Genomic DNA, 17,500 nt, shown 5'->3' on the forward strand with positions numbered 1-17,500 from the left:
GTGAGCCTAACCTTATATTCAGGGGATTATTGGAATTATATTACTGTGGTCAGTATGTATAGGACCTCAGTGAGCTGTTGATGAAATACAGAAGCCAGAGAAAGCAGATTCGTGGGGAGGAAATAGGTGTGTGTGTGTGTGTGTGTGTGTGTGTGTGTGTGTGTGTGTGTGTGTGTGTGTGTGTGTGTGTGTGTGTGTGTGTGTGAAATCTGTTGTGTTATCCATGACTGGCTCGTTCCGTGAGTGGACATCCCTACGAATTCCCCTCATCCAAGTACACACACACACGCACACGCACACACACACACACACACACACACACACACACACACACACATACACTAACACGCATACTAAACACTGGGGTAATCTCTCTCTATGGCTTGATTCCTGCGACTACAAGGCTGCTTTTTTTCGATCTGTACCACCGTATAATCATCATCAATCATCATCAATCAACATCAATCAACATCAATCAACATCAATCATCATCAATCAACATCAATCAACATCAATCATCATCAACATCAATCAACATCAATCAACATCATCATCATCATCATCCTGGTCCTAAACACCCCACCCTGGACATACTACAACACAATCATCATCCTGAACTTTGCATCTTCGATAACTACAGACCTGAACACTAACCAACAGCGAATCTCTTACTATCCTGGATTAAACAGTAAATGAATGTTGAATCAGTGACCCGTAAACTCATTAAGCCTTTTACTTAACTACGTTCCATCTGCTGTGGAGTTTTTTAAGTATTTTATAAAACTCCACGGCGGGAGAAACGTTTTTAAATAAAAGGATTAATCAGCTTGTGGCTTCGATTCAATAAGTGTGAACAAGGTACAATAATGAGTCCAACAGTGATTGAGGTAGGAAAAGAGAGGGTGATACGAGGCTGTAAGCTCTCCCTTTACTACTATGATTCATAACACCTTACTAGTGAGGCTACTTCCAGCCACCACGACCGGACATTTGGAGGCGGTCCCACCTTGGGCCCACCTCTTGACTGCTTCCCTGTTCAACCAATCTTCTGCTTCTGCCTCTCTCTCTCTGCCTCTCTCTCTCTCTCTCTCTCTCTCACTGTGCAGACCCCTGGATGCTGCTTCATGAATTAATCACCAGAATTATGCTGACCCAAACAGGGGCGAGACCATATGACCAACCCAAGGATGGTACGGCCCTTGCATATATGCCTCTTCCAATCCTATATATATATATATATATACATATATATATATATATATATATATATATATATATATATATATATATATATATATATATATATATATGTCGTGCCGAATAGGCAGAACTTGCCATCTTGGCTAAAATAGCAACGCTCATCTTGCCATATAGGACAAGCGAAAATTTGTGTATGCAATAATTTCGCCAAAATCATTCTGAACCTAACGAAAAAATATATTTGATTGTGTTTGTTAAGTGCTAAATTACTGTAAACGTATTTAAAATATAATAAAGTTGGGTTTGCCTATAATAAATTCTTCTTGTTATAATATGGTTAGGTAAGTTTTCTAAGATTCTTTTGGTGCAAAATTAAAATTTTTTACATTAACATTAATGAAAAAAATATATATTCAAACGTATAAGAGAAAATTTTAGAAAGGACTTAATTTTAAATGAGTTCTTGCTAAATGACCAGTTTTACATATTCGGCACGACATATATACATATATATATATATATATATATGTCGTGCCGAATATGTAAAACTGGTCAATTAGCAAGAACTCATTTAAAATTAAGTCCTTTCTAAAATTTTCTCTTATACGTTTAAAGATATTTTTTTCATTAATGTTAATGCAAATTTTTTTAATTTTGCACCAAAAGAAACTTAGAAAACTTACCTAACCTTGTTATAACAAGAACAATTTATTTTAGCCTAACCCAACTAAATATATTTGAGGTTTGTTTACAGTAATTTAATACTAAACAAGCACAATGAAATATATTTTTTTCGTTAGGTTCAGAATGATTTTGGGGAAATTATTGCATACACAAATTTTCGCATGTCCTATATGGCAAGATGAGCGTTGCTATTTAAGCCAAGATGGCAAGTTCTGCCTATTCGGCACGACATATATATATATATATATATATATATATATATATATATATATATATATATATATATATATACATATATATATATATATATATATATATATATATATATATATACATATATACATATATATATATATATATGTGTGTGTGTAAACCAGCACTGCCTTGTGAAACATCAATTATTCACTACTAATTTCGGGGTTAAGTTACTCCATCATCAGGCACTGCAGAAGAGCAGAAAAAAATCAGTTATAAGAACCAGAACTAAACTTATGATAAACATCAAATTACTAACAGTAAATTAAATGAGAAAAAGAATAAAGAACAAAAATAAAAGAAAGAAAGACACTCTACAGAGCGTTCATTAATACACAGTGAAAGTTTGTCACTAGTGGTGTAGAGAGACTTTATCGTCGCCAGCTCAGTGGTACTGGATCTACTGGGCAACAGTAGTGTGTTTCTTCATCTTACTCTGTGCAATAATGAACGCATCAGAAAGGCTATTTTGTTTCTAGTTTTTTTATTCTTTATTTTATTCTCTATCGCTTATATTAATTTGATGTTTTGAATGCGTTTAAATGTGGTTTTTATAGCTGATTTTCTCCGATTTTTTTACTGTACTTGATGATGGAGAGAGTTAACTCCGAAACTAAATGACGTTTCAAGTAGCAGTGCTGGGGGAGAGATCGACACTCACATGGAAAAAGAAACACGAAGGGTAGAGGTTTATGTTTCGTCCTCCCCATGAGGTCCTCTTTAGCAGATACCTCAGGCGGGGAGTCGAAATATCCAGACATTTTCTCGCTCGCATTTCTGTTTTCATATTGGTAATGACATCTCAGTGACAAGTGCTCACAACCCACATTCAATGGTGTGAAAAAGTGGGCTGTGGGGAAAGTGAGAGTAAAAGAAAATTTCCCTACGTTAAATTATCAAGGAAATGACGCTGAAAATACGAGGTAAAACGATACAGGAAGGCAGAGGAAGCAGTGGAAATACAAAGGTCAAACTAGTGTAAAAGGTTGGGAAGCATAGAGAGTGATAGAGGGAGGACAGGCTCGGGGACAACGAGCTCAAACAATGAAACACAATACTGTTACGAGGGGATAAAATGGAAAAGAAGGCATACGATGACAGCAGAAACAAGAATACACTACGAGTATCAAGACATAATATGCATAAAAAGATTTCGTTGTGATGCTTTTCCCCCTGAGCTTTCGTTGAGCTTTGTGACGTCATCGTGAGGATCTCGTGTTGACGCACGTATGAAAAGGATCTTGTGTTAGGTGCTGATGATGCAGGTAGCGTAGCGTGGCAGCCCACCTGTTTCTCCATTGATTTTGTTTGAACTTTCGATGCATTACGGGCTGGGTGTTTTCCTATGTAATGTGTGCCAAGGGTTTTGCTAGGCTGGAGGCACCCTGGTTCAGTTCAGAAGTGTCTGTTTTGTCGGTGATCACTGATTCAAGACTATCATCAGCATAGAGTTGGCGTCTCTCTTCGTCATAGGGTGTGCATGTTTGTCCCCATTAATGGAAAATGCATTGTTTCTCTGCGAGTCCTACAAGCATTCTGGTCTTTCCAAACTCTGATTTCTAAGCTCCGTGACCTTTCTCCTTATTAATTACCATCACAGCCTGTACACGGAATGCTACATATACCATCTAATTGTTTCTCGGTCGCTGATTGTTTCTCTGTTCAAGTGTGGCAGGTTCACGAATGTCTTTTGACGAGATGAATGGTACGTCAGTATTACTTTTTGTCAGTGCTTTGGTGAATAGTTCTGCAGCGCTACCTGTTGGAAAAATACGGGAAAGTGATCTTATTAACAACAGACAACAACGCTCATCTACACAGCAGCTGTCATGCCAAAAATCATTATGGCGTAGCTAGACTTGGACCTCTCATAATCAATTAGCAGCTGGTGTATACGTTATTCCATGAACAGACTGTCATAAATAATACACAGGAGAAACATCACGTAGGTTAGACATCAGAATTCGGGGAAAACCAGCACGCTTGAAGGCCATTTATGGGGAGAACCATGCATTCCTGCCGATCACCGGCACCGCAGACACTACTGAGCACTAACACGGTAAAAGCCTGCCCGGTAATCCAACAACAGTTCAGACCTAACTAATGTACCAGTAGGCTTACTGTGGTACTCCTCTACCAGCGTCATCAGCACCAGACATACATTTCATATAAGGTCCATTCTCACACTACGTTTTAGCTCAAAAGCGAGCAAAACGAAGTCACAATGGAAGCTTGGTCTGCATATTGTCTCTCTACACATGGCTGTATGACGCCTCTGTACCTAATAACAATATGAAGCTTTGACTAAGGATACAAGATTAAAACACTCTACACAGCAGAGCTGTGACGCTTCGATACAGAGCTGTGACGCTTCGATACAGAGCTGTGACGCTACGAGACACACCTGTAACGCCACAGGACACAGCTGTAACGCCACATGACACAGCTGTGACGCCACGAGACACAGCTGTGACGCTACAAGCTCTGATCTCGTTCACAAATTCCCGACAAATATAAGAAAGGACAAATACGCCGAAACTCAAGCGCAAAATCACGCTCAAACACACACACACACACACACACACACACACACACACACACACACACACACACACACACACACACACACACGTGCAACAACATCCTCACTTCCTAAGACATTGCCTTATACTTTCTCGGCTCATTTTGCATCACAATATTCTTAATTAGATTCTTGTGCACACTAGATAATGCAGTGCGGACGCCAGCATGAAGTAAGGCTGACTCCACCACTACGCTGCCTACTGTGTTGACCTTAATTAAAACTAAAAAAAAGGGGAAGAAATATTCAGAGAGTGAGAGAGAAATAGAGAGAGAGAGAACTACTGCGAAAGACACAAACGTAGGGTAAATAAGCAAAATGGAGAAAATTTTGATTGTCAGGTATCGCCTGCTATAATAACCATTACATATTTGCTTATGTGTTTGGCACTATGAAAGGAAAGAAACAGAGTTGGCACTACAGCGACACAGGTTGCCATACCAACACTTGACACTACGAGAGAACACGTTACCATAGCAACACTTGACACTTTTACGGCACAAGTGGACTTGTAAAGCTAGGAAACATTAGCAGGATATTAAGAGGTGTCATACTAGTAGGCTTTAAAGTGGTGTCATACTTGTAGGATTTAAAGTGGTGTCATACTAGTAGACTTTAAAGTGGTGTCATACTTGTAGGCTTTAAAGTGGCGTCATACTAGTAGGCTTTAAAGTGGCGTCATACTAGTAGGTTTTAAATTGGTAGCATACTAGTAGGCTTTAAAGTGGTGCCATACTAGAAGGCTTTAAAGTGGTGTCATACTAGTAGGCTTTAAAGTGGTGCCATACTTGTAGGTTTTAAAGTGGTAGCATACTAGTAGGCTCTATAGTGGTGTCATACTAGTATGCTGTAAATGGACTCTCAGTTTTGGTGTTCTAGTTGAATGGTCAGAAATGGTGTCAAAATTAACGTCAATAATGGTACCATAGCCGGTGTCCGAGATTGTGTTATAGTGTCAGTGTTGTTGCCAAGTTTTTGTTGTCAGAGCTGGTGTCAAAAGGGAGCCATTTATGATGGGGACTATAGAAATAATTTCTCGTCACCATTATTTAGCTAAAACGATGGAATCATCTCTATTCCTGTTATAAAGTGGAATTCCGTAGATGCCAGGGGCAGGGGGCAATCATACCAGACTACTGGGAAATGAACGGCCGGATGCTCAGGCGAGGGCTGCTACTTGAAGTTTTCAGAACAGAGATATATTACGTTAATGGAGCAAAGCATATCCGCCATTTTGGCTGCCAGATACTATGCTTGTATTCAACAGCCGTCTGGTGTGATCAAGCTGTGATGTGCAGAACGAATAAGTCATAAACTCACATCCTGGTCACTGACCAGGATGTGAGTTTGATTTTGGCTTAAGTTGCAACGCACTTCTTGCCAAATAAGGCAAGCGAAAATTTGTGTATTCAATAATTTCGTAAAAATCATTCTGAATCTAGCGAAAAAAATATATTTCATTGTTTACTATTATTGTAAACCTATATAAAATATATTTAGTTGGATTAGGCTAAATTAAATTGCGTTTGTTATAATAAGGTTAGGTAAATTTCCTAGTTCTTTTGGTACAAAATCATAAATTTTTATATTAACATAAATAAAAAAATATAATTAAACGTATAAGAGAAAATTTTAGAAAGGACTTAATTTTAAATGGGTTCTTTCTAATTGACCAATTTTACCTATTCGGTACGATATATATATATATATATATATATATATATATATATATATATATATATATATATATATATATATATATATAGGGGTTAGAAATCTTTAGTTCAAGATCTTTCACATGTCTTCGTGCGTCATCAGTAGCAATGAATTTATATATTTGTAGTTATATTGACGTAACACGTTTTCTATATTGACAATGTTACAAAGTTTATTTAAATATAAGCATGTGAATGCCAAGTCTAATTTAAATTAACATAAGGTGTACAGAAATGCCAAGGTCAAGATGGTACAAAATCCCAGCCAAAACACCGTATTTAACACTACAAATTAGTGTCCAGATTTCCGCTAGTCACACTTCTCTACGATTTTCACGACAGGATTGCGATTAAAAAAAAATCTTTCTACTTTTCTCTTTGAAGAGCTCACAGACCAGCATGTAAACACGCTATAGGAGACTTGTGTCTCGCCGAGACCTCATGGGTCATGGCCATAGTTATTGCTATGGGAAGTGGCTGGCTTTGGTGCACCATACTGACGTAAGTCATGGTCGACACGACGCGAGTGATTGCCCCCCGTCATCCTTCCACAGGAAACGTCACTGAAACGAGGGTGAGGCAACCATACACCTTGCCCAAAACCTCTCCTCATCGGGTGCTTCTACTTGTGTGTGTGACGTAAGGGGAGCAGTTGATTATGGAGCACGAGTTAACTGTTAACCAACTATTTGAGCCTTATCGCTTACATTGTGTTTCTCTAATAATTACTGGGAGATCAGCAGGGACCTCGGAGAACTTTGAGAGCTTTGTGACACCTACAACTTAATGGAATTTTTATACCTATTTTTAATTTGGTGTGATAGTATTTTTCTGTTTAATGATAGATTTTTTATATTTTTTTTACGTAGTTTCACCCTAGATGATCTTGTGTGCTTCTTATTTTTTTTATCAAGAGTTTTGAGTGATACATCAGGCCATTGCTCTCTTAAAACTTTAAAATAAACTAAAATTGAGACTCCCGCGGAAGTGCTCTATAGTGGTGCCACAAGTGGTGCTACAGTGCTTGCATTACATGGAAGCGATCTCTAACGGTGCCAGAGTGTAGGCACGGTAGTGCCAAAATGTTGACAAGAACGTATGCTAATTTTTACGAATTCTAAGACAACTGCTTCTGTTTTGTTAGCTCTTCTTTTGTGTTTTCAACATTATATACACATACACACAACACTCACAGAGCCCCACACAGCATTCACAGTCTCACACACAGCACTCACAGTCTCACCCAGGACTCACAGAGCCCCCCACAGCACTCACAGAGCCCCGCACAAGACTCTCACTAGGTCACACTAACTTCTAAATGGTGTTGAGGCATATAATTTTTATCTTTGCAAGTCAAAAAATAGGTAATTGTAATGATCACTACAATATATATATATATATATATATATATATATATATATATATATATATATATATATATATTATATATATATATATATATATATATATATATATATATATATATATATATATATATATTCAAAGTTCACAATGTTCATATCCGATTTTTACACTTGATTACAATAATATGGTAAGAGATGTGAAGATGCAGTTCTCTGCATACGATAGCTTAATTATGTTATAACGTAATGCCCCGGCAGATGTACTGGGCGTGGAGGATTTATCTAATGGCTACTCACCGTGGCTTCTCTGATACCACACACTTTTACACATCTTGAGGGAGAGAGTTTGTGAAGGATTGTGTGTTCCAGGCGCCAGTGGCTGACATTTCAACATTCCGTGATGGAATAAAGGATGTAGCTGCAAAAAAAGGTCATACCGGATATGTTTGGCCGAAAGTGGGTTGAACCGCGGTATTGATTAGATGGGTTACGGGCCGCTAGAGATGCTCGTGTTGGCGGTGCTCAGATTAGACAGTCGTGAAGCTGTGTAAAACTCAATTATCACAGTTATCATATGCAGTAAAATACATTTTTACATTTTACCATTTTCATGTCAAAAATAAAATCGGAAACGGAATTTGTGGAACCCCTATATATATATATATATATATATATATATATATATATATATATATATATATATATATATATATATATATATATATATATATATATATATATAATACAACCTGAAAAGATTTAATTTATAAATGAAATAGTATCAAAAGTAAGAAATGGTATAAGCGATGTGTTTAGTGTAATAGATATGGTAAACTTGTGTTTTCTTGTAAGAAAGTGAAGACCCATTGTTTCCAGCGTGGAGAGGGGGGGGGGAGGCAGTAGTAGTCTGCAGGTTCGCTGACGATCGCATTTCACCAGCTTCCAACATCACCAACATATACATGGTATTCTCACGAGAAAAAAAAAAATGAATGATATAGTGAGGGGGAAAAATTAAAAAGGTTAGTGGCGGCAAATACCTGGGAAGAGGGAAGGAAGAGTAGTTAGAAAAAGATTTAGAAAGACACAGGACGTAAACAAGTTAATTGGATGGATTTACTTATGAATTCACTTATATTTTATCATTTTTTTTTGTCCTCTAATAATTCATGCCTAAAATCCCGATATTGTTTAGGACAACATGATAATATGAGATAGGCAGATGAATGATTTGTGGAAACTGAAAATCCACTTGGACAGGGAAATGACACACATAAAAGATATCTCTACATTTAAGCTTCAGAAACCAAATTTATCTGCTGAAGAGGGTCCGTGGCGGAAGCCGAAATATACAGATTTCTATATATTCGTATAATCATTTTCTCTGAAATTGCTTTTTCACTTTTGATATTATATAATAGGGTGAGTGAGAGGGAGAGACAGTGGGAGGGAGAATAAGGGAGAGGTAGAGAGCGAGGGGAGGTGAGAGGGAAAGATAATTAAAGGGAGAAGCAGTGAGAAGGAGAGACAATGAGAGGGAGAACGAGTGAGATGGAAAGACAGTGAGAGTGTATTAGCAGCGTTAGTGGGTTAGTACCTGAGCAGGAGGCGACGGGGGCGGGGTTGACGGTGAGGGTGGAGCCTGTGTTAGTGGGGCGGGGGTAGCGGCGGTGGAGGGAGGTTGCGCTGCCGGACCCCGACGAGGCTGCTGAACCCCCCAGGTCGCCGCGCCCCAGGTCACGTCCCCCGGTCTCGCGTCCCAGGTCGCGCTCCACCGACCCGTGTACGCTGCGGCGTCCGCCCAGGTCACCTGCTTGTTTCAGCACCTGGTATATCAGGTCCACCTCCTCCGTCTTGTCTGTCTTGTCTATAACAACACAACAGTCACTGGTGTTAATGTTGGTGGGCTCCCAAGTATCCCCCTCCATCCATCCCCCTCCCAAGTATCCCCCTCCATCCATCACCCCCTTACTAACATATGTGTGGTCCCATCCACGCCTGTGTAGTCCCATTCATGCCTGCGTAATCCCACGCACACCTGTGTGGGTTCACCCACAAATGTGTGGTCAAACCCACATACGTAAAAATCCTAAAACCTCTCCCCTACACCCATACTTGTCTGGTCCGACGTAATGCAGTTCCTATTCCTAAGATGTGGGTGAAGTGAGGGAGCGTTCACAGGGTGTGGGTGAGGGAGTGTGGTCCCAGGTTATTCCCAGGGTGTGGCTGAGGGAGTGTGGTCCTAGGGTATTCTCAGGGTGTGGCTGAGGGAGTGTGGTCCTTGGGTATTCCCAGGGTGTGGCTGAGGGAGTGTGGTCCCACGGTGTTCCCAGGGTGTGGCTGAGGGAGTGTGGTCCCAGGGTATTTCCAGGGTGTGGTTGAAGGAGTGTGATCCCGGGGTGTTCCCAGGGTGTGGCTGAGGGAGTGTGGTCCCAGGGTGTTCCCAGGGTGTTCCCAGGGTGTTCCCAGGGTGTGACTGAGGGAGTTAACTTGAGCATAATTACTAAAGTACAGTGACTTGACTGACAGCAGGCGGGACTAGTCGAGTGAAAACAAAATTATTCCCTCAGAAACTAAAATTAAGTGAATAAAAAACACACGATGATGAGGGAAGGAAAAAAAAATATACCCTGAGTTAGTGAAACATGGCAAAACAAGGCCGTAGACTTAACTACGTATCTAACTCTCTCTCTCTCTCTCTCTCTCTCTCTCTCTCTCTCTCTTTGCTGCTCTCCCTCCCTCCCTGCATCCCTCCCTCCTTATATCCCTCCCTCCCTATATCCCTCTCTCCCTATATCCCTCCCTCCCTATATCCCTCCCTCCCTATATCCCTCCCTCCCGATATACTTCCCTCCCTGTATCCCTCCCTCTCTCTTCACAACTAATCCATAATTTGAAGAGGAAACTTTAGTCGACGTTTCGCTCCGTCCTGGACCATTATCAAGGAAGGAACGAAATGTCTTTTTTTCTCTGCAAACTGAAATGTTCCAGCTACAGTATTGTGATGCTTATTTTTTCATAAATACCTGTCTACTTCCCCTACCAATCATATAAAAACATAAATGCACATAAACGATAAATATAGAAACTAGATATATTTACTGATAACATACTGGCACGGAGGATAGCATTCAGCAGATATCTAAAAAGGTAAGAAGAGTAGGGAGTTGGGAGGGAGGCTGTGAAGAAGTGTCTGCTGGGCGGGGCAGGTCAAGAGAAATGTCCAGGAGTATAAGGCTGGTGGTGCCCGTGTACACCGCCCTGCCCTGGCACAAGACTGGCCTTGCCCCGCCCGCTACATCCTTCTCTAGTTGAAAATGTTGCGGTGCGCTACACACGAGGCGAAAATAAAATGCGCCTCTCCATGGGGGCAATGCACACAGCTCACCGGAAGGGTCACTTTACGCTACACTAACAGGCCTTCCTCGCCCTCAACACTGAGAGTGAAACAACTCATCCTTCCAGAAGCCCAAACACAAAAAATAGGGGGAAAAAAGACAGTGAAAATTCGCCTTCGGCTTTGTAGCTCGAAAAATGTAAGAGCACTAACGACAAATACCATTATTAAGAAGGAATGCTGAAGTTTGTACTATAAACATAAAGACGGGCTCTCTCTCTCTCTCTCTCTCTCTCTCTCTCTCTCTTTCTCGCCTTATAGAAGCACATGTGTCATAAAAGCAAACCCGTCAATTCTCGGCTCGACTCCCGACCCTTGTGGCTTACAAGCACCTCTGTGCTTGCGGGATAATCTCATACTATCGCCTTTATTCCACCCCATTCCTTGCCATGACGAGCGAGGGTTTGTTTTAGCACACACGGTTTCCCGGCACTGACGACTCGACTTGTGGTAGATACGGCTCAGCCAAGGGTAGAGGGCATGCAGGATACAAGACACGGAGTGGGAGGGTGTTCACCTCCACAGGTCATTACGAGTCTAGTTTAGCACTGTGACTGGCCAATTGGTTCTCTACAAATTAAAAATGGTACTTTGCAAGCACTAATAAATTGTCGCGAGATTCTCTACGATACTCCGTCACACGGTTATTTCAAGCTCTACGGAAATGAACATACATGACCTATATAAGTTCAAATGGGCAATACATTAACATAAATTTGTGTATTAGTACGTAGGAGCACGTCTCACGAGCTATATAGAACACGGAGCACCACAAATACCGTCTAAAGAGACTACCAACTCTCGCATTCGAGGCTCTATAACGAGAACTAAAACAAAAGCCAATTAAATAATAAGACTGACAGAGTACCACACTAAAAACGCAAATAACTAAACATGTTCGGGGCTAAACTAGACTCCTATTGTGCGCGCGTATTTAGACGAGTTAAGGGCTCTCTGAGGGCCCCCAAGAAGGTTCCCTAAGGGATCTTGGAAGCGGGACATCTCCATCTGCCCAACAAGGACCCTATGTACCTATTTGGATCTCGGTAGTCGTACTGGGAGATGATGGCTCAGCGCCTCGCCTTGAAGGCTGGCTGGCGATTAGAGAGCCGAAGTTGACACTGGGGTCCGCTGTAAGAGACGGGGCATCGTATTATACCTGATGATCTGGGCCTGTTGGGAAATGTAAGGCTTTACGTAAAGGACCTGCTGATATATTTAAGGATCTGTGTAGGTCTCTGCTGGTGTATACAGACCTGCATTAGACACTTGGGTTTCAAATCTCTGTTATGATTTGTGCAGGATAGTGTGAGGGGTGTGTTTTTAAAGTTGTACAAACCACAACAGCGATGTCTGCTCGTGTGAGGTGTCTGTCATGTTTAAGAAAGTAAAGTACACTTACCCTTTTCAGTGTATAGAATTATGTAATTAAATTTATTATCGTAGCTAATAACAAAGAGAGAACTTCTGGAGAAGGTCACCAAAAAAATCAAATAAGGACAGTACTGCTGCTCGCTCTCCAGCAAGTGAACCATCAGATACTCAGCTACAAGCTTGGAAAAAATACCCTAATTATTTATACAGTGAAAATGTCGTTGTAATAACAGAGCGAGGACAGTACATCCTTTACAACAGCCAGAGAGTGATCTCTCAGAATTTACACGAGTTTGATCTGAATTCCACTATCATAACAGCACCTTGAGCCCAGTACTACCAGCGTCCATTGCACTCAGTGCAGTGTCGTGATGTTGCATAGTTAGTAATGACGACAAGTATGGTAGAAACTTGGTGAAGTTTAAGCTTTCCATATGTGTAGAGATTTATCGAGTCATGCAAAGGAGCAATGCAAAAGATCATTATATGAAAATGAGGTCAATAGCGAAGTGACGAAGGTTAGCGTGAGGTGTTGCTTGTGACGGTGTGGTGATTGGTGGACTTCGCTGGGTTTTCACGTGTAAGATAAGTTTAGCGAGTAACTGGCAATACTAAATGCCCCTTGATTCGGCTTTGTAGTGTTGGAGGTCTACGTGATTGCGATTTCTAAACTGCGCCTTCCAGTCATGTTGTTTCTCTTCATGATGAGTTCTCTGCGGAGCCAGTGTTTGTGAGTGTGTGTGACTGTGTGTGTGTGTGTGTGTGTGTGTGTGTGTGTGTGTGTGTGTGTGTGTGTGTGTGTGTGTGTGTGTGTGTGTGTGTGTGTGTGTATTTTTGTATGACACAAGCGTTGTTTTCATTGTGACTCTTACATGCACATTTACGTTTAAGGATTCTGGTATGCAGACTGTTTCCACGCAATAATAGTCTTGCTTAAGAGCCCTGGTTGTAGGGATACCACTAGGCAATATGCTGCGTCAGTTGTCCGCAACTTTCCCAGTTGTTGAGTATCTGTGCAATATTTAATAAAGTAAGAAAGGAACTTAAGCTTACTGAATATGTTGGTAACGAAGCTACAATTTTCGGGAAACTTTGGGTTATTATTTTGTAGGTCCTGAGGCAGACATAGGAGAGAACATTATATTTAGTAAGTCATTGTGATGGAAGAAAGATGAAGACGAGACAGTATTTATTAGTGGATTTCCTGTAGTCATGAAATTTAAGGGGTTTATTATTCTAATAGGTTTGACATCCAGGAATGATAGTATCATGCATCTGCAATTTCAGGATGAACTACATGTTGGGTCCCACTGTGTTGAGGCGGTCACGAGAGTTTTAGGGTGAATCCCCTAGGCGCGACTAGAATTTTTTTTCAACGTATGTATCGAGATCACGGTGGGACGTATGTCTGGAAAGATTTTTTTTCTAGTGATTCCAAGCAAAAATTAGAAGTGTGGCACAGATGGGGCACCCCATCACCATTCCGAAAATGTTTGTATGGAGATTTTTGTAAGAGTGATGTAAGAGTTTTATTAAGGGGGCACTAAAACACAGAACGTTTCGGAATCATATTTTACTGTGACAAAGGTACGATACATCAGCGGCGTTCTTCAAAGCACACCTAGAACATTAAACCTGGCACACTTAATTGACCACCTCAACAAAATGGGTTCTTCTCAATTCACCCTCGATGGTCCAAAACGCAATCATATTTCAATCGAACAGGAAACACACTAATAAAATGGTTTTCATCTACTTATGTCTCCCCCTTTACCCAGACATGGCGTCCTCGTTGTTTCGTCCTCAGGAAGGTGACTAGACCAAACGCCAACATGGTGGCAGGCGTGCTCAAGATTCCCTGCGGTGGGTAAGGAAGACTGCATTGATGAAACAGCTCGCAGCCTACACACCAGAATCCTTGAACACAAGTGCGCAAAGCTCACAGTCAGAACAATGCCTGCGTTACATTCATGATCTGGACTTTCATGTAACTCACTATAAATAAGGCAGAATCAAGAAGCGTTTAGTGTTACTAAGTCACTTGCTAACACCCATGGTAACACTCTCACTCTCTTATTTACTACCAGTACTGGACGTGCTGTTTTCCTGAGCAAGACACCGCTGCTGTGGGTTACGAAGGCATAGGTATACATGAAAAATGGATTTTGTATTATATATATATATATATATATATATATATATATATATATATATATATATATATATATATATATATATATATATATATATATATATATATATAGTGCCGTATACGTAAAAGCTGCGATTTGGCTTTAATAGCAACGCTCTTCTTGCCGAATAAAGCAAGCGAAAATTTGTGTATGCAATTTTGCAAAAATCATTCTGAACCTAACGAAAAAAAAATATTCCATTGTTTGCTTATTAAATTACTGTAAACTTGTGTAAAATATATTAAGCTGAATTAGGCTAAATTAAATTGCTCTTGTTATAATAAAGTTAGGTGAGCTTTCTAAGGTTCTTTTGGTACAAAATTATTAATTTTTACATTAACATAAATAAAAAAAAAACTTAAACGTATGAGAGAAAATTTCAGAAACGACTTAATTCTAAATGAGTTCTTGCTAATTTACCAGCTTTACCTATTCGGCACGACATTATATACATACATACATATATATATATATACATACATATATATATCTCTATATATATATATATATATATATATATATATATATATATATATATATATATATATATATAGGGAAGGAGGAGGGGGTATATATATGTATTTGAGTGGTGGAAGGATATAATGAACATAGGACATGGAGAGATTTTTTTTTATAAGTGAAGGAAGATGAACATGAGAATGCGTGTGTGTTTGCGGGATATGGAAATGAATCTGTTCGCTTTGGAAATTGGGAGAGTATGTTGTTGTGTGTATTTGGTTGGGACATAAACAAAGGCAAAATATCATTATACAACATGGAGGAGGATGTATTGCAGGGGCAAAAATAATACTTAAAGGAACAGTATAAATCGTTAATTAAATAATTAAAAACAAGAATAAGTGGTGTTGGCCGCGCTGGTTGTGTGTGTGTGTGTGTGTGTGTGTGTGTGTGTGTGTGTGTGTGTGTGTGTGTGTGTGTGTGTGTGTGTGTGTGTAAGCGTTGTGCTTGCTTAGTAGTGTGTTTGCAAGGGGGGTCGAGTCTCGGTTCCAACCCCCCTACTTTTACAAGTAACAGCCACATCATCGTTCCTGAACATTCCCCCTCATGCGTTAGTGACTGGCTTGCACTCACGCAGTTGTTAACTGGCCACACTCAGCCCAGGTCAGTATATTAGCAAAACAGCCCCAAAGAAACACCAGCTTGCCAGAACCTCTCTGGATCAAGCAGGCCAAAAAAAAAAAATCCAAAATCACCGGTTATCCATTTTTTTAACACTTTAGAGACAGTATTCTATTTTCACGAAGGAGAAAGATGACTCTACTCTAAGAAAATAAAACATTACTGTCCTGTGTGTGTGTGTATGCGTGTGTCTCACGGGTTAATAGGATATCGCTGTTAGTGGGAGGCGTAGTTCTTCACACATGCTAACTGACCGGAGGGTCGGGTGCTGGGAGGTCGGAAACTGCTCCCACCGCCGCCGCTCACAGAAGACGCTGCAAGAGAAGCAACCTCGTATCAACCTCTCGACCGTCCGCGACACAGCCGGTGAAGCACACTCATCGCAGAGGGCTTAACAGACTGTATTAACGGGCCGATTCAACGAGCAGGTCTTACGAACGGTGGAGGGCTCAACAGACAGGATCTCTTCAAGGGAAGGGTTCAACTGGCAGGTGTGATGGGGTTAAAGACCCTTCTGCGTAGTTCAGTATGTTTATTAGAGAAAACGTTTCGCCAAGAGCGAAAGGTTTTCTCCTAATGACGAAACGTCTTTTTTAATATATGATCTAAAACATACATAAACAAATTTTTATCCGCCACTAACAGACAGGTCCTAATGACAGAGGGGGTTCAATAGACAGGTCCTATTAATGTGTAGGGTTCATTAGACAGGTCCTATTATCGTGTAGAGCTCATTAGACAGGTCCTCTTAACATGCAGGGTTTATCAGACAGATCCCATTAACGTGTAGGGTTCATTAGACAGATCCCATTAACGTGGAGGGCTCATTAGACACGTCCTATTAACGTGTAAGGTTCATTAGACAGGCTCTATTAATGTGTAGAGTTCCTCAGAGAGGTCCTCCTAATGGAAAGGGCTTCCCATTCAGGTTATGTCAACAGACTGGTTGATCCCCCCCAAAAAATGGTTTTAAAATTAATAATAGTGTTTTAAAATTACATATGAACTGAGATGTCTCAACAGAATTTTATATAGAAAACTTAATGATGAAATCCTGAGTTGGAAATTCTTATAAGACAAAAATATTTTCTTTATTTGATTTTATAAAGACCTTAGTGGCAGGGAGGTTTCCTTGAAGCTTAATCGCAAGGAAGGTTTCCGGAGAGCTCTTAATGTGTTACATTTCTTCAAATTCTTTGGGGCTAGGGAGGTTTCGAAAAAGCCTTAGAATGACATAAAAGGCCTTAATGCCTGGAAGGTTTCAAAACAGCCCTTAACGAAGTTTTAAAAGGCCGTAATGGGAGATTTAAAAAAAAAAACCTTTAATGAGAAAAAGGTTAAAAAGGCTTTACTGCGAGGCAGGTTTCAAGAGTTCCTTAATAAGATGATGGTGGCTAAGACTCTCGTATAGACAAGAGAGAGGCTTAATGAGTCTTAAATAACAGGGAAAAATATGATCTGAGTGGAACAGGGTATAGCTTTTAGCTGAAGGGTATATCAAATCTCTAACATTGCTTGCGCCCCAGTGACCCACACGGGTTTAGCTATTAGAGAAAAATAGAAATAATAATAATAATAATAATGAGGGAGGTTTTAAT

At 40.1% G+C, this 17,500-nt stretch overlaps 1 protein-coding gene across 4 annotated transcripts in view; it reads right to left on the reverse strand.

Moving 5' to 3' along the window:
* The window catches only part of LOC128694002 (SH3 and cysteine-rich domain-containing protein), a 1,038,081-nt gene that overhangs the window by 104,984 nt on the left and 915,597 nt on the right, over nt 1-17,500 (reverse strand). For all 4 annotated transcript variants that reach the window (XM_070090891.1, XM_070090892.1, XM_070090893.1 and 1 more), the window contains 2 exons: nt 12,229-12,327; nt 9,397-9,666 (listed from right to left, as the gene is read on the reverse strand). In XM_070090891.1, coding sequence (XP_069946992.1) covers nt 9,397-9,666; nt 12,229-12,327 — 369 coding nt within the window. The remainder of the gene's footprint in view (nt 1-9,396; nt 9,667-12,228; nt 12,328-17,500) is intronic.

This window comes from Cherax quadricarinatus, chromosome 33 (assembly GCF_038502225.1).
Source record: "Cherax quadricarinatus isolate ZL_2023a chromosome 33, ASM3850222v1, whole genome shotgun sequence".
Taxonomy (NCBI): domain Eukaryota; kingdom Metazoa; phylum Arthropoda; class Malacostraca; order Decapoda; family Parastacidae; genus Cherax; species Cherax quadricarinatus.